Source organism: Adiantum capillus-veneris, chromosome 8 (genome assembly GCF_014529385.1).
Source record: "Adiantum capillus-veneris isolate H3 chromosome 8, ASM1452938v2, whole genome shotgun sequence".
NCBI classification, from domain to species: Eukaryota; Viridiplantae; Streptophyta; class Polypodiopsida; order Polypodiales; family Pteridaceae; genus Adiantum; species Adiantum capillus-veneris.
In genome coordinates, this window is record NC_140938.1 from 13136623 (window position 1) to 13154885 (window position 18263).

The 18263-nt window shown below is 42.8% G+C and overlaps 1 protein-coding gene across 1 annotated transcript; it reads right to left on the minus strand.

Annotated features, from left to right (window-relative positions):
* Positions 1 to 353: 353 nt before the first annotated feature.
* On the minus strand, positions 354 to 17849 carry LOC147451690 (uncharacterized). Its single transcript, XM_086519161.1, has 3 exons — positions 17610 to 17849; positions 17411 to 17516; positions 354 to 409 (listed from the first exon to the last, which is right to left on the minus strand). The coding sequence occupies exons 1-3, from the start codon at positions 17847 to 17849 to the stop codon at positions 354 to 356; spliced, it is 402 nt and encodes a 133-aa protein (XP_086375287.1).
* Positions 17850 to 18263: the final 414 nt, after the last annotated feature.

The following is an 18263-nucleotide window of genomic DNA, read 5'->3' on the forward strand; positions in this document are numbered from 1 at the left end:
TGGCAAAGAAATTTATTGATACGATTAGGTCTTCCCAATCTCGGGAATTTAAAAAACCTTTCAAAACATCTTAAGTGCATAAGTGAAGGGTGAGTTTAGGGAATGAAAAGAGATGAAGGTGGAAAGTCGAAAGAATTTTTGTGTCCATATAAAGAGGTGGTCTACTTCACATTGGTGCATTTGTGTTTTTCTTCTTCTTTATTTTTATTTTAGTGTTTTCTTCTCTATAATATGTCCTTGTAGTATGTAGGTAGAGAATATTATTTTTTGAAGCCATTAGGTAGTGAGTATTGATGTGTTGTTGTGAGTTTTAAACAATTTGTTTAAACTTGGTAGATTGAAGTGTGGAGAACTTATTGAGTAGGTGTTTCACCCGAGTGTGCAAGGCAGATAATGTTGTTTTGTGAAGCTGCATGAAAACCATGGGAGTAGTTAAACTTTTTGTCATGCAATGAAGAAATGACACAAACTATTGCTGCATGTCATACAGAAGTGTCATACATAAGTATGGTGAAGAGTCAACATCGTCTCCCAAAAAAATTATAAGAAATGGAAGTCACGCCCTACATCGTAATTTAGTTGTGCGGTTCAAGCAAATGCATAGACACAGAGTTTTGGATGCACATAACGAACCTTTACGATGTGATCGTGCATAGTTATGTCCTTCGATTTGTAGATGCTCCTATTTTTGATTTGTAAGGTTTTTCGTGAATGTAGAGAAAGTATAAGCCATGAGCCATGTATCTTGACCTGGCATTGTATTGAAGGAAAGATCATCCAACAAAATTGTCTATGTGGTGTTGTTGTTCTCCCCAAGGCCTTTGAGGCGTTTCTTCCTATTACACCTACCCGTGCACAATGCGAGCATTTTGATACCCTTGCTTTTGCTAGATGTTGTTTAACCTCTATTGTTTTCCATGCTTCCCTATTTTCGTGATAATCCTAGAATGCCCTATGCAACCTACTGAAGGTTGATTCAAACAAGAGGGATTGGATTCCTCATCCAAAGAGCTTCATTTCATAAATAGATGATCTTGCTTTTTTCTTTTTTTTCGCTCCACCTTCTTGGAAAGGCTAATTTTATTCCTAGACATGAAATCAACCTTAACCTATACATCTTGATTATACGTGTGGCAATTTTTGATACATGCACATTCCCTTCCTTTCAATCATGAAAGCCCACAAGTTGCACGAGGTAACCATGATCCATGACACGTGAAACCCTACCTCTTTAAACATTGAACAACTCAAGTTCCTATGATTGATGCCCTTTTAAAGAGCTAGGGTTTGTATTATTTCAATCACTCTTGGTCCAATCTTTGTGTTCATCATCTTTGTCATTGTGTCTATCCCTACAATCATGCTCTGTGTGAGCCCTAGTGAGCACGTGGAAGGGTTTTTGGTATGAGATTGCCAAGCCATAAAGTGGTTGCTTGAGAGGGTTAGTAAAGAGAGGAAAATGGATCAAAGTTAGTCATGCATTGCTCGATGGACGCTAAAGCTAAAGCACAAAAGAAGATGCTAAACTTGAAAGCGTAGAGAATGGAGAGAAATGTTTTTCACTATGGTTAACTTAAGAGCATGTTGATAAACATTGTCACACTCTATGTTGCAAATAAAATGGATGTCTTACAAGATCTTGCTGGGAATGAGCCACGCCAAGGGCCCCTATGAGCCGAGTCCTTGTACACGACCACAAAGAGGCACCACGTGTCGCAAGCTTCTTGCAAACATGGTGATGCTGCCTCTTATATGTAGGTTGACTATAAGGCTAACCACAACGATGCATGCATTCATTGTGAAGGATGCCAAGAGGATGGTTTTTTGTCCAGATTTGCCAACAAGGAACACGAATATGATGGTGCCTACATCATTAAATAGCCATTTGGTGTAGCTAAAATCGTGGACATTCCAAGAATCATGATGTTTTGCTTATGCACTTTGGTTTGAAAAAATGATGGTGTGCTACATCCTTATTTGGAGAAATCCCTAGGGGGAAACCAAACAATTTATAAGTCAGAAGTTTTGGCCATGTATAAACTGAAAGACCTATGCAGAAAGGTGAAAGTTTCATTGATCAAGGTTCTAGAAGGAAGTTCAATATCACATCTCACAAATGTCCAACATTCTAGGTGGGGTGATAAAGCATTTCATCTACCTTAAGACTAGATTGGTAACCTAACACGACATAAAAGTGTCCTTTCAGGGTATTGAAAAAAAAAAGTTATCTTAAAAATCCTATTCTTTTGGGAAACCCTTTCTTGAGTGCGTAGTCAAGAGACCACTACTTGAGGTAAGAATGAGTAATTCTCCAAATTCGTCACCACTTGATCATGACAAGCCTCGAAAGTTGATGAACCCTTGCGATTTACCAAAAAAAAGAGCAATTTCTTGAGGTCAAATGATATTACAAAGACTAGGAAGTTTGCAAAACCATGAGATCATTTTTCCAAGTAATTTCAATGGGTTGCTATGTTGGAATCAGGGTTGCAGAGAAACGCACACAGCTTGGAGAAGACGAAGGAAGCTCAAGGCACACAATAGAGAGTGTGTTTCTTAGTATGCAATGGAAAGATAGATAGCCCTAGAGTGATGGGCGTATATACAATGCTCGGGGGAAAAAACCTCCTAAAGAGGGAAAAAATGCCCCGGCGGTCCTAGTGTGTTCACACACATCACTACCACATGTATATGGTAACAAATCCCCCCTGGAGTGATGTGGTGAACGAGAGCTGGCACATGAGTAAAGGGAAGTGCCATGCCCTGAGGACATGATCAGTCCACAAAGGGAAGTAAGCCCAAAGCTTTGCGGAAAGCTTCAAGCTTCTCACGAGACAATGCCTTTGTGAAAAGATCTGCAAGGTTGTCCTGTGTTGGCACATAAGCCAAGTTGATCTCTCCTGCTGAGAGCCTCTCCCTGACATAGTCGTAATGCACCTCAATGTGCTTTGTGCGAGCATGAAAAACTGGGTTCCTCGCAACTGCCAATGCGCTCTGACTGTCAGTGTAGATAGTGTTGGCAGTGTCCTGTCCAACATCCAAATCATCCATAAGGCGTCTGAGCCATACACTATCAACTGTAGTTGTGAAGACTGCCCTGTACTCAGCCTCACAACTCGAAGTGGCCACAGTAGGTTGCTTCTTGCTCAACCATGATATACATGAACTGCCAAGCATGAAACTAAAACCACTTGTGGACACTCGCGTGTCAAAACAACCAGCCCAATATGAGTCCGAAAAAGCATGTAAGTCTGGCGGCAATGATCCCCCCTTGGGATAAAACAAGCCAAGATGTAAAGTGCCACTCAGGTTGCGGAAAATCCTCTTGACAGCCTGCCAATGCTTAGACCCTGGGCTATGCATAAATTTGCTGACCTGTGAGACTGCAAACTGAATATCTGGCCTCCTGTTGCATACATAAATGAGGCAGCCAACAGCAGTTTGGTAAAGAGTGACATCAGCAGGATCGCCAGCATCATGTAGACTCAATTTCAAACCTGTTTCCATGGGAGTGGCAATAGGTTTGCGATCCTCAAGTCCAAACTTACATAGCAATGTCTCTATGTAACTTTTTTGACACAAGGCAATACCACCATCACACTGCTTAAACTGTATACTCAAATAATGATGCAACAGCCCCAAATTTTTCATCTTGAAAGTAGCATTCAAATCAGCCTTAAATTCAGCAATATGTCTCTCATTTTGTCCAGTGATCAGCAAATCATCAACATAAAGAACCACGATGAGAAATACATCATCCTCACGCTTTACATACAATGTGCTTTCTGTTGGACTGTTACGAAAGCTTTGTTTGACCAAATGAGTGTCATCTTTCTCATACCAAGCACGAGGAGATTGCTTCAACCCATACAAAGCCTTGTTACATTTGCACACTTTGTACTCTTGTCCTTTTATGACAAAACCGCGAGGCTGCGTTACATAAACTTCCTCAAATATGTCACCATTCAAGAAAGCAGTAACAATGTCTGATTGATGTACATCCCAACCAAAATGAGCTGCCAATGCACATAGAAAATGCACAGTAGTTATACGACAAGTGGGAGCAAAAGTCTCTTCATAATCTATGCCTTTTTGCTGTGCATAACCCTTTGCAACAAGTCGAGCCTTATGGTGATCGATCTCACCATCCGGCTTACGTTTCAACTTGTAAACCCACTTCGTACCAATGGCCTTTTTGCTAGGAGGCAAATCACATAAAGTCCATGTGTCATTTTCTATAAGTGCATCATATTCTAATTGCATGGCAGCCATCCAATTTTCTGAATTCTATGCTTCATCAAAGGTCAGAGGCTCCTCAACATCATGTAAGCTAGACACAGCCAAAGCATAACAATCTGATGCATAAGATGCATAGCGAGACCCTGAACGAGTACGACTAGACAAAGGTGCATCCAATTTACTGTCACGCAAAGTGTGCACCAGCCATTTTGGCATACCTCTAGCCTGCTCATTTCAACCCTTTCCTCATCAAGTACATCATGTACATCTGTATCAGTAATAGGCTGATCTATAACATTTTCAGAAACCCCCATAGGCTGTACCTTTGCCTCATTGGAACTTACATTCGTATTTCCACCACTGAAAAGAGGCAACAAAGTGTCATAAATGTCCTGTGAGCTTACATTACTGTCTCTAGTACATGACAGCAAGGGCTGAACAGAATCTTCCACAAACACTACATCCCGAGAAACCAGAATACATTTTGTTTGCGGATGATACAACCTGTAACCTTTGCTTTCATCACTATAACCAACAAAAATACATTTGACAGCCTTATCATCCAATTTTCTGCGCTGCACTTGTGGCACCAAAGCATATGCCAAACAACCAAAAACACGCATGTGCTCAATAGAAGGCTTTCTATCATGCCATGCTTCATATGAATTAATAGACTGCAAAGATTTCGTAGGACACCTGTTAAGTATATAAGTCGCACACATAATGGCCTCAAGCCAAAAAGAATGCGGCAAAGCTTGACTTTTGACCATACATCGTGCCATTTTCGTCAGTGACCTGTTTTTCCTCTAAGCAACACCATTTTGCTGAGGTGTATAAGGCACTGTACATTGGTGTTTTATCCCACGACTAGCCAGAAATGCATTAAATTCATGAGACATATACTCCCCCCCTCGATCGGAACGGAGGGTGCCCATAGTACATTTCGAGACATTTTCAGCCATAGCCAGAAATTGTTTGAAGCACATAAAAACTTTGGACTTCGCTTTAAGCGGAAATACCCATGCATGCCTGGAGTAATCATCAATGAAAGTCACGAAGTACAGGTAATTGCCCAAGGACGGAGTTTGCATGGGCCCACAAACATCACTATGCACAAGCTGCAACTTGCATGTGGCCTGAACTGAACCATCCTTTGGAAACTTAGAACGCTACATCTTACCCAAAATACAGCCTTCACAAACATGTTTGATAGGTGCTTCAAGAGGCGGCAAAGAAGCAACCATATCAGATTTCTGCAAACGCAGCAAACTGGAAAAATTCAGATGACCAAAATGTGCATGCCAAAGTTTTGCATCTGAAATAGCCCTTGAATCTGCAACAACATTTGCAAAATTTTGTCCACACTTGTCATACAAAGTGAGCTTATACAGCCCACGGCACAAAAGCCCAGATGCAACAATTTCATCACCAAAACCGAGATCATGAACTGTACATCTGTCATCCACAAATTTGACTACAAGTCCAAGTCTAGCAAGTGCGGATACAAACAAGAGACTCTTCTTGATCCCAGGTACATAAAGTCCATCAACAAGTGTGAAAGAACTGCCATTAGCAGCAGTAAGCACAATCTTTCCAACTCCCTGAACTGGATAAGAGGCGTTGTTGGCACAAGTGACTGAATTCCCATGAGGGACAGACTCGAGAGAGGTAAACAATTCACGATGTGAGGTAATGTGCTTTGTAGCACCACTGTCAAAATACCACACATGTGAATCTGCAGCAACTGACAAGCATGCATCATGGACAACAGGATTGTAAGTGCACTCTGCGCGAAAAGCCCATTCTGCATCAACATCAGCAACACAGTCTTCTTTCATAGAAGACTCAACAATGGCTACTTAGGACACGACTTGATCAAGTGATCATTGGCATTACAATAATGGCAATGCATCTTCTTTTTTCCCTTATCACCAGAATTTCCAGACGAATTGCTGCCAGCAGAAGCATTAGGAACATAATTTTTGCCACTCGCAGCAGAACCATAAGAAGTGGCTGCATTGCTGTTACCACCCTTTCTTTGAGAAGCAATAAAAGCCTGTTCAACTGCACGCTGTCTAGTCCTGTTTTTTCTGGAAAGTGACTCTTGCAACAGCAATGTGCATAATGCATCAAACTTGACAACTTCTGGATTTCCTTGGGTCATAAGTCTCCAAGTACTAGCAAAAGTCTGGTAGGAATCTGGTAAGGCATCAAGAACAGTCTGCACAAGGGAACTGTCTGAAATGACTTCACCTGCAGAAATAAGCTGCTCATTGATATCCTTGACACTAGCAAGGAAAGTGTCCATATCATCTTCCTCATGCATAATCTTCGACTCCAGCTCTTTACGGAGCAAAGCAATTTTAGCCTCATTGCGGCTTGCATAAAGACCTGCTAGAATATCCCAAGCCTGTTTTGTAGATTTTGCTGAACGGATGTGAGGAACAATGGTGCGCTTCATAGACAACGCAATCAATGCATGAGCCTGCACATCCTTAACATCCCAACGAGCTTGTTCTGCAGTAGGCAAAACAACTCTAATAGCTGCAATCCTTGCAGCAAGACCTGCAACATCCTCAACATCGCCTACATCCTTAGAACCCGGACTTACATCAATGCCCTGCACAATGTTCCAGACACCCTTTGACACAAGAACATGTTGCATCATATAAGCCCACATAGGGTAGTTGTCCCCATCCAACCTGTCCTTAGCAGTAAACATCTTGAACACATCTGTGTTGTTGTTGTCAGCCATGGTAAATGCTGCACCTATTGTGAAAACTGCCCGAAAATAGGAGAAACTGAGCGGGAACAACCTGTGCTATATAGCACAAACCGTAGAAGACTAAAAGGCACATGTTATGCAAAAAACGGCATTGACAAAAATTCTGCACAAAATGACGAAATAGCTTGTGCAGTACTGCCTGCAGTGGAAAATGGAGGCCGAAATGAGCCCAAATTAAAATTCTGAGCAGACCAAGCTCTTCGAGTCCCCCCAAAATATTTGTAGACCTGCGAACGCTCTCCAAAGCTCACTGAAATCGGAGAAAGTGAGCAGGCGTGTACTGGAGCAGCTGGCGACTAAGCCCGGGAGGACGTGACCTGCTCTGATACCAATTGTTGGAATTAGGGTTGCAGAGAAATGCACACAGCTTGGAGAAGACGAAGGAAGCTCAAGGCACACAATAGAGAGTGTGTTTCTTAGTATGCAATGGAAAGATAGATAGCCCTAGAGTGATGGGCGTATATACAATGCTCGGGGGAAAAAACCTCCTAAAGAGGGAAAAAATGCCCCGGCGGTCCTAGTGTGTTCACACACATCACTACCACATGTATATGGTAACATGCTAATCATGCTATATGATTATTTTATCCCCACTCTTTTTCTTTTTGGAGATAAAATAAGGTGCAAAGTAGTCATATTTTTTTAATTGTGCTAATCGATTACAACTTTATAAAGCCATGCTTGTTATTGCCACTGAATGTGTTGCTCATAGATTTCTTTGGGTTTTTATATTCATAGGTAGCCATTCAAAATGCCAGAAGCGTAAAAAAATTTCCATCTATGAGAATGATGGGCACAATAAGGAAGTTCTAAAACAGTATACATGAAGAAACTCGGGTCCACATCATGGCCTTGACAATCCCTTTAAAAATCCCCAATAAAGACAAATCTAGAAGGTATGATTAAACATCGATGTAAGGTACAAAGTTAATATGATTTTCCTATCAAAATAGCAATTAAGAAAGCCATAGTTTCCAACTCAATTGACTCTGATTTGAATTGAACCCAAAAACTCAACCATGATTGTATTGTTATCTATATGGGATTTCAGGTCCCCCCAAACTTTCGGAAGAAGAGTAATATGTTTATGGAATCTACGTACACAATCAAAATTGCCTCTGGATGTGGTTAAAATGAACATAAAAAATTCAAAATTGCATATTTTGTCCAAAAAACGTCGACTAATTTTCATAAATAGATCGTAACTTTCAATGTATACCTTTTCTTCTCCTTAAAGTAGGTGAAGAAGTACTAAGGCTAGTCATGTAGAAATTTAAACCACACCTAATGATTTTTAGGGTGGTATAGTTGCAAGAAATTGAAAATTGAAAATAAAAATAAAAATAGAACACGTTTTTTGCCACAATCGAGTTTGAGAAACCATTTGCAAGAATAATGCTAATGGTGGAATTGGTGGCCCAAAATTATTTTTTGAACTCATGAGAAAATTATATGGATATAGAGCACTCAAAAGCCAATTTTGTAAATCTTAAAATAGTTCTAGGAAATCAACCACTTAAGAGGACATAAAAGTGTCCCAATACGAGTCTAATGTTAAGAAATCCAATAATGAGGAGAGATAAAAAATCCTTAGTATTCACTAGAGATCCCCAAGTATGCAAGATGATGGGTAATTGATCTATTTGTGGGGAACATATTTACAAGCTCCACGGAAGCTGCTTGATACTCTTGTAAGTGATCACGGTCCTAATGAGTCTAGTAGGTGTTTCGATTGGTGAGCTATATGCAAAGGGCAGTGAGTATGATATCGGTCATTACTGCTATAAAATCTAACCAAGTGAAAAGGTTTTAGGGAATAATGAGTCACTTGGAAGAGGAACTACTTTGAAGAGAGGCTAGATGAAAAAATTAAGGAAGGCTGGGTGGTGATTAATTGCTACACTACACGTTGTGCTATTGTGTGCGGTCTTGCGACATGCTAACATGGCTCACAAGAGCTAATGTGGGGCATGCTCGTTAATTTATTTGTTTGTGACAAGAGGGATAGATATGAGGTTAGACGTTATTGTGGGATAGTTCAACATTGCAACATTTTGTTCTAATCAGGAGTCTAGCTAATAGGCTAGGTGGAGCTAAAAGAGAAGGGCAAACCAACGTAGAGAGCGTAATCTTCTATGGAAATTAAGTCATGTGAGGCTATCTACATATGTCTAATACATTAATACATGACAACGGTAAGACATTATAGTGTTTTTCTCACAACGACATGAACACTCAATGATGAAATATTAGTTGCGAATGTTGAAACATTTCAAACGCTTAAGAATTATTGAGCAAACAAGGTGAAAGTTCACTACGGGCTACATAAGGCTATGAGAAGAATTTAATATTAAAGGTTTTTCTTGTGGAGAAAACAAGAAAGTGACACTAATTTTTTAAAACATTAGTTATCACAATAAAATATTAACAGTAGAATATATTTCAAATATATAAAAAATAATGTTTGAAAAACCACTTGGAAGCATTGTAGCAAATTGAAAAAAAAAAAGTTGGAAGAGGATGAGAAAGATTGTGTGTCACCTAACACTATGACATTTGGAGCACATTACCGCTCAGATAGACGCACAAAAACAAAAAAAAAGTTCAAGTCAAAAAATCTTGAAGGCGGTAATGTTGGAGTCAATGCTCGCGGTAATGGTCCTTTAGCAATGCACGCGGTAATCGGCCCGGCTATATTTTCGCGGACGTTACAGCAAGAATTATCGCAAGCATTACGGCGCACGTGAGTATTTTAAAAAAAAAGTAGATGACCATTTGGATGGTCCTTGGTAGGAGCCATCCAAATGGTCATTTGCCTTTTTTTTCCTATACATTTAATAAATAAAAAAACAACAATTTCAGTGCACAAAAACTTTGGACCAAAATCAAATGTTTAATTATATTGGAGAAACAGTTCATTACAAAATTGCCTAAATAGGCGATGCATGGCGGCTATACAACTGTGGCCAAAAGAAGACTTTGCACCAAAATCAAGTGTTTAATTATATTGGATATTACAAAATTGCCCAAATAAGCGATACATGGGGGCTATACATATGTGGCCAAAAGAAGACGGGCCCAAAAACACTCGGAGGATTGAGCTACTCGGATCCTGGGACCTCTCGAGGGACTCCCTGACTCTGGAAAAGAAAACAACAACAAAACCTTTAATTAATATAAATGGATACATAATTCTGCATGCACTCATTTTAAAAAAAAGTTCACACTTACAGGCTGTAGTGTACGACATGCATTTTAAAATTCTTCGCGATTGATTTTGTTGTTTTTATACAGCCAGCACCATGTCTGATATTCGGAGTGGCTCTCTCTGTATCTCTGGATCTCTGGGCTTGGGCGGGTCATAGTAATATTTTGCTATATATCAATTAAAAAATATCACAAACCTAACCTTATTACCACAAATTAAATCAATTCAAATGAAAATACGCGCACTCACAAATTTATCTTTCCATGCTGTTTTTTGTCCGAGCCGTAATGCGTGGGCGTTTGTTGCGCCCTCGCCTCCACCTGCCGAGTGTGCGCCCTAGCACCTGCCGCTCTCTCGTCCTCCAGCTTGCCCTGGGCTTTCTCCCACTCCTCGTCGTGAACATTTCCAGGGCGATAGTTGTGACCCTCAGATTCAAATGTTTGCTTTGCCGCCCTCCGCACACTGGACTTCTTATTTTTCAAGAAATTCTTGACGTACTCCTAGAGCCACTGCCTGGAGAACTCTTCCACTTGCGGATTAGGGAACCGCATGAGCAATGTCGTGTGAATGTATGTCAAGTCGGCTGGGTCCTGATCTTTGAAAGATTTAAAGCAATCTTGGTATGTCGAGTGGATCAGCTGGTTAAGGTGCCCTCGAAATGTCCTCCCCAAAGAGGCACCTAGATCCACCTACCCCCCTCGATGTATACAATAGTAGTAACCACGAGCGTCCGGGGCGGGCGCATCGTAGTCCTCATCCTCATGTGAAGCTCCAAGGGGTGAGCGAGGAGGTCGGGGTGTAAGAGGAGGTGAATCTGTAGCACTGCCCCCTCCACCACCAAAGCAGCACGATCCACTACCTCGACGAGAGCTTGAGCCACCACTACGGGAAGAGCGCTGGCCACCAGAAGAGCACTGGCTCGAGCCCGAACCACTGGGTGGTGTAGGCGACGGATAACTCGACGATGCGGGCGTGGATCGTTGCGAATGCAAGGTGGAGGGAGGTGCGGGTGACGAAAAAGTCGAGGGTAGGGTGGAGGGAGGCGCTGTGGGAGGCACATTATGCACGATCGGAGTGCTGGCTCCCGGTGTCGCAAGCCGTGAGAGCCCATAGGCAGCCAATTGTGCGGGTGTGTACCGTCCTAGAAGACTCTGCTGCGAGGATAGCCACTCTGCGTGGGCGCGGTATGCCCTCTCGAGGTCGGAGTCATGTACTGCATCTCGAAACCATCGAAAGCCGAAGGTGGATTGTGACTGGTGAGAGGAAGACTGCGAGTAGTAAGCATCACAAGCGTCCTTGTAAGAGAGGCCCTCGGCGAGAAAGTCCTCTATGGATCGATAGACGGGCGTGGAAGAGGATGCCATATCCTACAATTTCACAAAAAAAGGGACCCTAATTAACATTGGATTCTAGTCAAAGTGAGATTCTTTATTGTATAGGATTCCTCCCTGCATAGGATTCCTTTTATCTCCTATTTAAGAAATGGTTTGTGTGCTTTTTTTTTTGCATCCATTTAGAGTGTGTGTGTGTGTGTGTGCGCGCGCGTGTGTATGCGCTTCTAATTAATCTATTGCGTGTGTGCGTTAATGTGTGGCAAAGAAATTAATCTAGTGTGTGTGTTGGACCTTAATCTACCGTTGGGCTTCTTGGTGACCATTGGGGTCTCAATCAACATCATCGCACACCCACATGGAGGTATGTTTTGGTATGCTTGTAATGCATGCACACTAATGCTTGCATTAGTGTGTGCTTGGGCAAGCATTAGTGTGAAAACACACTAATGCATGTCCAAGCACACACACTAATGCAAGCCTTAGTGTGTGCTTCTAACGCATGCACACACTAATGCTTGCATTAGTGTGTGCTTATGCACAAATTTAGTGTGTGAAAACACACCAATGCATGCACACACACACTAATGCAAGCATTAGTGTGTGCTTGTAGTGCATGCACACACTAATGCTTGCATTATTGTGTGCAATTTTTTCACACACCAATGCTCACAATAGTGTGTACTTGTGCATGCATTAGTGTGTAAACACACTAATTTTTGCACAAGCACACACTAATGCAAGCATTAGTGTGTGCTAGAGAGGTATGCACACACTAACGCTTGCATTAGTGTGTGCTTGGGCACAAATTAGTGTGTAGAAACACACTAATGCATGCACACACTAATGCTTGCATTAGTGTGTGTGTGTGTGTGTGTGTGTGTGTATAATGCATGCACACACTAATGCGGGCATTAGTGTGTGTATAATGCATGCACACACTAATGCTTGCATTAGTGTGTGCTTGGGCACAAATTAGTGTGTGAAATACACTAATGCATGTGTGCTTGGGCACAAATTAGTGTGTGAAAACACACTAATGCATGCACACACTAATGCTTGCATTAGTGTGTGATTGTGCACAAATTAGACTAATGCTTGCATTAGTGTGTCCTTGTAACGCATGCACACACTAATGCAAGCATTAGTGTGTGATTGTGCACAAAATAGCGTGTGTGTGTGCGTGTGTGTACAATGTGTGTGTACATATGTGTGCATGTGTGTGTATGCATTGTGTGTGTGTGCATGTGTGTGTGTGTGTGTGTGTGTGTGTGTGTGTGTGTGTGTGTAGAAGAACGAGAAGAAAGAGAGAGAGTTCGAGCACTTACAATCATGACCTCGATTGCTTGGATATGGTGGGGATGGAGATGAAGAGAGTAATAGAGCTTGGAGATGGAGAGGGAGAAGGAGAGAGAGCTTGGAGATGGAAAGGGAAACATGCCCGCGCAGAGAAGGAGCTCGTTTTTGAATTTTTGGCATTCAATTTCGTGGGGGCACGTAGGTGCCCCCCTTATATAAAAAACTTTGCTGGAAATTTTACCGCGTCTATTACCGCGTCTTTTCCCATGCGTATTACTGCGTGTATTAACGTGAAAATCTCTGATGAGACATTAAGGTTACGTCGACTGGATGACCTCTTGTACCAACCTCTTTACCTTAAAGTCCCCTCTATCTTTAATGAGTGTCAGTCATGTCAGTGCCAACATTCTTGATTCTTCTTTTTCTTATTTTATTTTTTCTTATTTAGTGTGTGGTCGTGTGTGCTGGTCGATTGGGATGACGTGGGTCCGCTGGTTGGCGCGCAACGAACTCGATGGTTGAGCGAGCAACTACCATGTCCATGTACACGATGTAAGCGTGCGATTGCATGGCTTCGACGTATATGCTTGGCTCACGTGGATGATTATGGACTATGGGATGATCCGAGAAAACATGCTCGAATGGAAACTAGCGATCCGAGGGTTTTGGTATCCATTGATGTCGCTCCTCATTGGAGTGTGATCGGGGGCGGAGGCGGGAGGAGGACGGAAGAGCGATTGCGCTAGGAAGAAGTCATGGGAGGGGGGTCACACCCACCGTCCGATGTGGGTGGGTCCACACGAGCGCATGCACATCCTACATCCACCACATATGGGGATTTCCCCACCACCCCGCCCCACATGGAGGTGGAGGAAGATCATTTGCACAATATGGTTGAGGATCTTCTTGCACATGAGGCGGCGAATGAGTGTGAGCCTGAGTGTGCATGTGAAGAAGCCGCCCAAAAAACCAAAGATTCATTGCTAGAGGCAGCACACACCGCTCTTTATGAGGGATGCTCCTACTCCAATTACGAGCGTCTCTTGAGATCTTGAATATTCAAGCAATGTTTGGATGGAGCAATGCAGGGGTCGATGCACTATTGACGTACGTTTAAGTGTAATAAGTGTTAGTTGTGAGTTTTTTTCGTGGTTATATGCAATAACGAGTGCTCTTTAATTATGTCATAGGCTAGTAGGCAAGATGATGCCTAAAGGCAATCATCTTCCAGAAAATCGAAGGAAGGCACGACAGGTGGTGACAGGGCTTGGGATGGACTATGATCGCATACATGCATGTGTCAATGATTGCGTGCTATTCCGCAATGAACATGCAAGGCTTGATGCTTGCTCCAAGTGTGGAGAATCAAGGTACAAAGAGGGAATGCAAGGAACCACAATACCTCGCAAGGTTCTTCGCAAGGTACATGCATGCATGTGTCAATGATTGCGTACTATTCCGCAATGAACATGCAGGGCTTGATGCTTGCCACGAGTGTGGAGAATCAAGGTACAAAGAGGAAATGCAAGGAACCACAATACCTTGCAAGGTTCTTCGTCATTTCCCCCTCATTCCCCGCATCAAGCACATGTTCAGCACCAAAGGAACAAGCGAGCTTCTTACATGGCATATGACAAATCGCTCCACTGATGGGGTTATGAGAGTGCCGGTTGACTCGCCGGCATGGCAACACATCAAGCAGACATGGCCGGAGTTTAGAGAAGAGCCTCGTCACTTGAGGCTTGGTCTGGCTAGTGATGGGGTAAACCCATTTGGGCATCGGTCTACCTCATGGAGTACTTGGTTAGTGGTTGTTGTGAACTACAACATTCCACCATGGGAGTCAACCAAGAAGGGGAACATTTTTCTCTCTCTTCTAGTCCCAGGAAAACACAAGGTGATGAACATGGATGTATATTTAACACCTTTGATTGAAGAGCTTCAAGAACTATGGAACGGCATAGATGTTTTTGATGTATCAAGACCACTTCGTGATCGGCGCACAATGATCAAGTGCATTTTCATGTGGACCATGCATGATTACCCCGGGCTTGGAGAGATTTCTGGTAAGCTTATACTTTGTGACGCTCTTTAATGTCTTTGCATTGGTCACTTATATGCGGTTATGTCTTTTGTTTTTGTAGGACTATCGACATCTGGACATAGTGCATGCCCAACTTATGGACCCTCACTCATGACAGAGAGACCCGCTCTACTTGGTAAGGTGATCTACCCCAATAACCATTGCTTCTTGCCGCCCACACATCAATCTTATGCTCCACCGTGCAATGGGATGGAGCCACTCCGTTGGACCATGGCCGATTGGGCAAGACATTGGAACGAGCATCACAACACATTGACTCCTCCCAATGATCCACTTAGGGGTATGTATAGGTACTCTATTTTCTTATCACTACCCTATTGGGCTTCATTGAAAATCCAACACCTATTGAATCCAATGCATGTGTTCAAAAATGTTGGGCAGTAGGCAAGAAAGATTCATTGGGGGCTAGAGAGGACATGAGGGCCATAAGGAGGCTCCCTCCTTCGGCCACACCTCGCATGGGGCCTCAGGGGAAGATGGTTCTTCCAAAGGCACTTTGGATTCTATCAAGGGTGGATCAAGAGCGGATGAAACAAGTCATTGCATCCATCCGTACTCCAACAGGTTATATGCGTTCGCTCAAGGGTGCCTTCACTAAAACTAAGAAAGGAGGATCCACACAACTGTATGGGCTCAAATCCCATGATTGGCACAAGATTCTTCAGGTAATGTGTGTGTGTGTGTGTGTGTATGTGTGTGTATGTGAGTGTGTGTGTATATGATTTAGGGTTCTGGATACTAATAGGTCTTTTTGTTTGTGCAATAGTTTGTGCTTCCAATTAGCATTAGTGGATTTGCGGACACGAAGGTAAAGGCTGCAATATTCAAGGTGGGAGAAGTTGTCAGGTGTAGCATATTTGATCCTCCCTCCTAAACTTTACTTTGAAGACCAACTTTACTATGAAGATTATGAAGGGTTTTTTGGTTACGGGTTTGTGAGTTCCAAAGAAATAGAAGTTTCAGCCATTCCAACAGCTTGACTTCTAGCGATTGAAGCAACTTGTGCTATTGAGGATGCATTCCCACGTTCTATCCTTGTTAGCCAAGTTTACCTATCGCTCCATCTTGTTGAGGAGATAGCCATTTGTGGTGTGGTTCACTCCAGGTGGATGTTCTTTCTTGAGAGGTTCCTAAAGACCTTGAAAGACTTTGTAAGGCTACGATCACAACCAGAGGTATTCATCGATCTTAAGCCTTAAACCTTATTAGGATTGGATTGTATTCACAACGCTTTTTATTGGTTACTTTAATCACTAATGGTTTCATGTGTTCAGGCAAGCATGACAGAGGGTTGGATTGTACAAGAGGCTTTTGTGTATGTCTCTCAATATCTTTTCACAATAGACCCATCATTGTCTCGTTTAAAAACGGAGGAAGAGGATCCAAAAAAACACGCAAACATTCAAAGTGGGAAAGGTTCTCTCTTGATTTTGGATAGGGAATTTCAAGCCATAGTCAACAACCATTGTCTACTCAATGCTCCCATCATGGGCAAATGGGTGGATATGTATGTGGAGGTGTGTACAACGAGAGAAAGGGAGAGGGAAGCATGGAAGAGGTCGCATGGCGGTAGGCGAGCACCTCCCTTTCCTAAAGAGCTTGCCAAATACCGTGATCTAATTCCAGTTGGGTGGATACACAATGCCATGACCAAGGCCAAGGCACAAGGAGAACAAACACTACAAGAGGTTGTGTGCTCTTGTGACGCTGTTAGCGACGGAAATACACTGGGTTTTTATAACCCCCGGCGTCGCTAAAACCGTCGCTAATAGCGTCGCTATAGGCGTCGCTATATGCGTCGTTATGAACGTCGCTATATAGAGACGCTCATAGCGACGCATATAGCGACGGTTATAGCGACGTTTAAACAAAAGTCTATAGCGACGCTACAGAGCCATAAATAGCGACGGTTATAGCGACGCCCGAGAGAAATTTTTTTTGGTGACAGGGCATTGAATGCCCTGCCACCCATCAACCATATTGTACTTGATTCACTTTTTAAAAAAAGTGCAAGGGTAGATAATAGACCCAAAATAGTCACCCACAAGACGCATTGTTTGCAAAATTGACAAGCGTAAAATTGACAATTGTACACATCATAGGCAAAATGAATTGATTGGCAAATGTAATAATGACAATTGTACAACATCATAGGCATAAAGAATTGATTGGCAAAATGAACTGCGGTGACAAATGTAATAATATACATGGTTCAAAAAGACGTATAAAATCCGTCTCATGATACATAAGCTATGAGAAACCCTAAACTAATGCTATCTAGCTACGGCTAAACTGACGTCGTCTAGTCAGACGTCTCATCGCGTCCAAGCGGTGTATCTGTCGGATTCTGCAAAAAAAGACAATAAAACAGCTTTCAGTAAGTATAAACATATAACGACATTTATAAAACAATACAAAAAATAGAAAAGAGTAAACCCTAATACTAATCATGCCGCCGCGAGAACTGAGAATGTCCATCAGGGCGTTTAAGCCCTTCTTGCCTGCGTACTCGCGCTCGTACGGTGTGGGATCACGTCCTGTCATCGACCACTGTCAAAACATACAAAGAATTCATTATGTTAGAATTAAAAAACTCATAAACCCTAAACTATCGAACATAAAGAGCAATGCGAAAACACTTACAAAATCGGCCTCAAATGATGCCCATCCACCGCTCCCCAAGTGGTGCGAGCTCCCTGCCTCTACTCGCGCTCTGGCTGCATCCTTTTGTTGCTTCCACTTGTCTGGATTCTCGCGCGCTGCTTTCTTCGCATTCTTCCAATCTTCTTTGGCCAGCCAATCTGGCCTGTTCCACCCATGCTTGATTGCTTTTTGCACTTCGGAACGCTTGTGTTTGCAGTATTCGCGCATTCGAATCTTCATCAGGTCTTCATTGAAGCGTTGATCTCGTGTTGGAACGGGAAACTCATCATGAAGTATGCTGATGACTCTGTGTTTTAAATCACTTGGTACTTCACTCCATTTGTTTAGTATGTAGTGTCTAAACAGCTGAGAGCAAAGACCACGCATGCGCAAGATCACCTTCTTGCCGTCATCATCCATGATCATGCCGCCGCTGAAGTCGACGGAGTAAGGCAAGCCCTCTGGCCGGTGAGGCGTGAACCTGGGTGTCCCGGCAGGGGTCTATAGCGGCGTGTCGATGGGGGTACGGACGTCAGGTGTCTCCACCGGCGTCTGGGCCCCGAAGCAAGGAGTGTCGAGTGGGGTGGCTCCTGGCGGAGTAGGTAGAGGTGTGTAGCTGCTAGGAACAGTCAGCCGTGCAAAACCTGGCGTAGA

Excerpts from the sequence above, each read along its gene's own strand:
- LOC147451690 (XM_086519161.1), bottom strand. The coding sequence starts at position 17,849 with ATGAAGATTCGAATGCGCGAATACTGCAAACACAAGCGTTCCGAAGTG. Across the intron at positions 17,517-17,609 it reads CATCATTTGAGGCCGATTTT|TGGTCGATGACAGGACGTGA; the intron begins GTAAGTGTTTTC and ends ATGTTTTGACAG. Across the intron at positions 410-17,410 it reads TTCTCGCGGCGGCATGATTA|CTTCACAAAACAACATTATC; the intron begins GTATTAGGGTTT and ends GTTTTCATGCAG.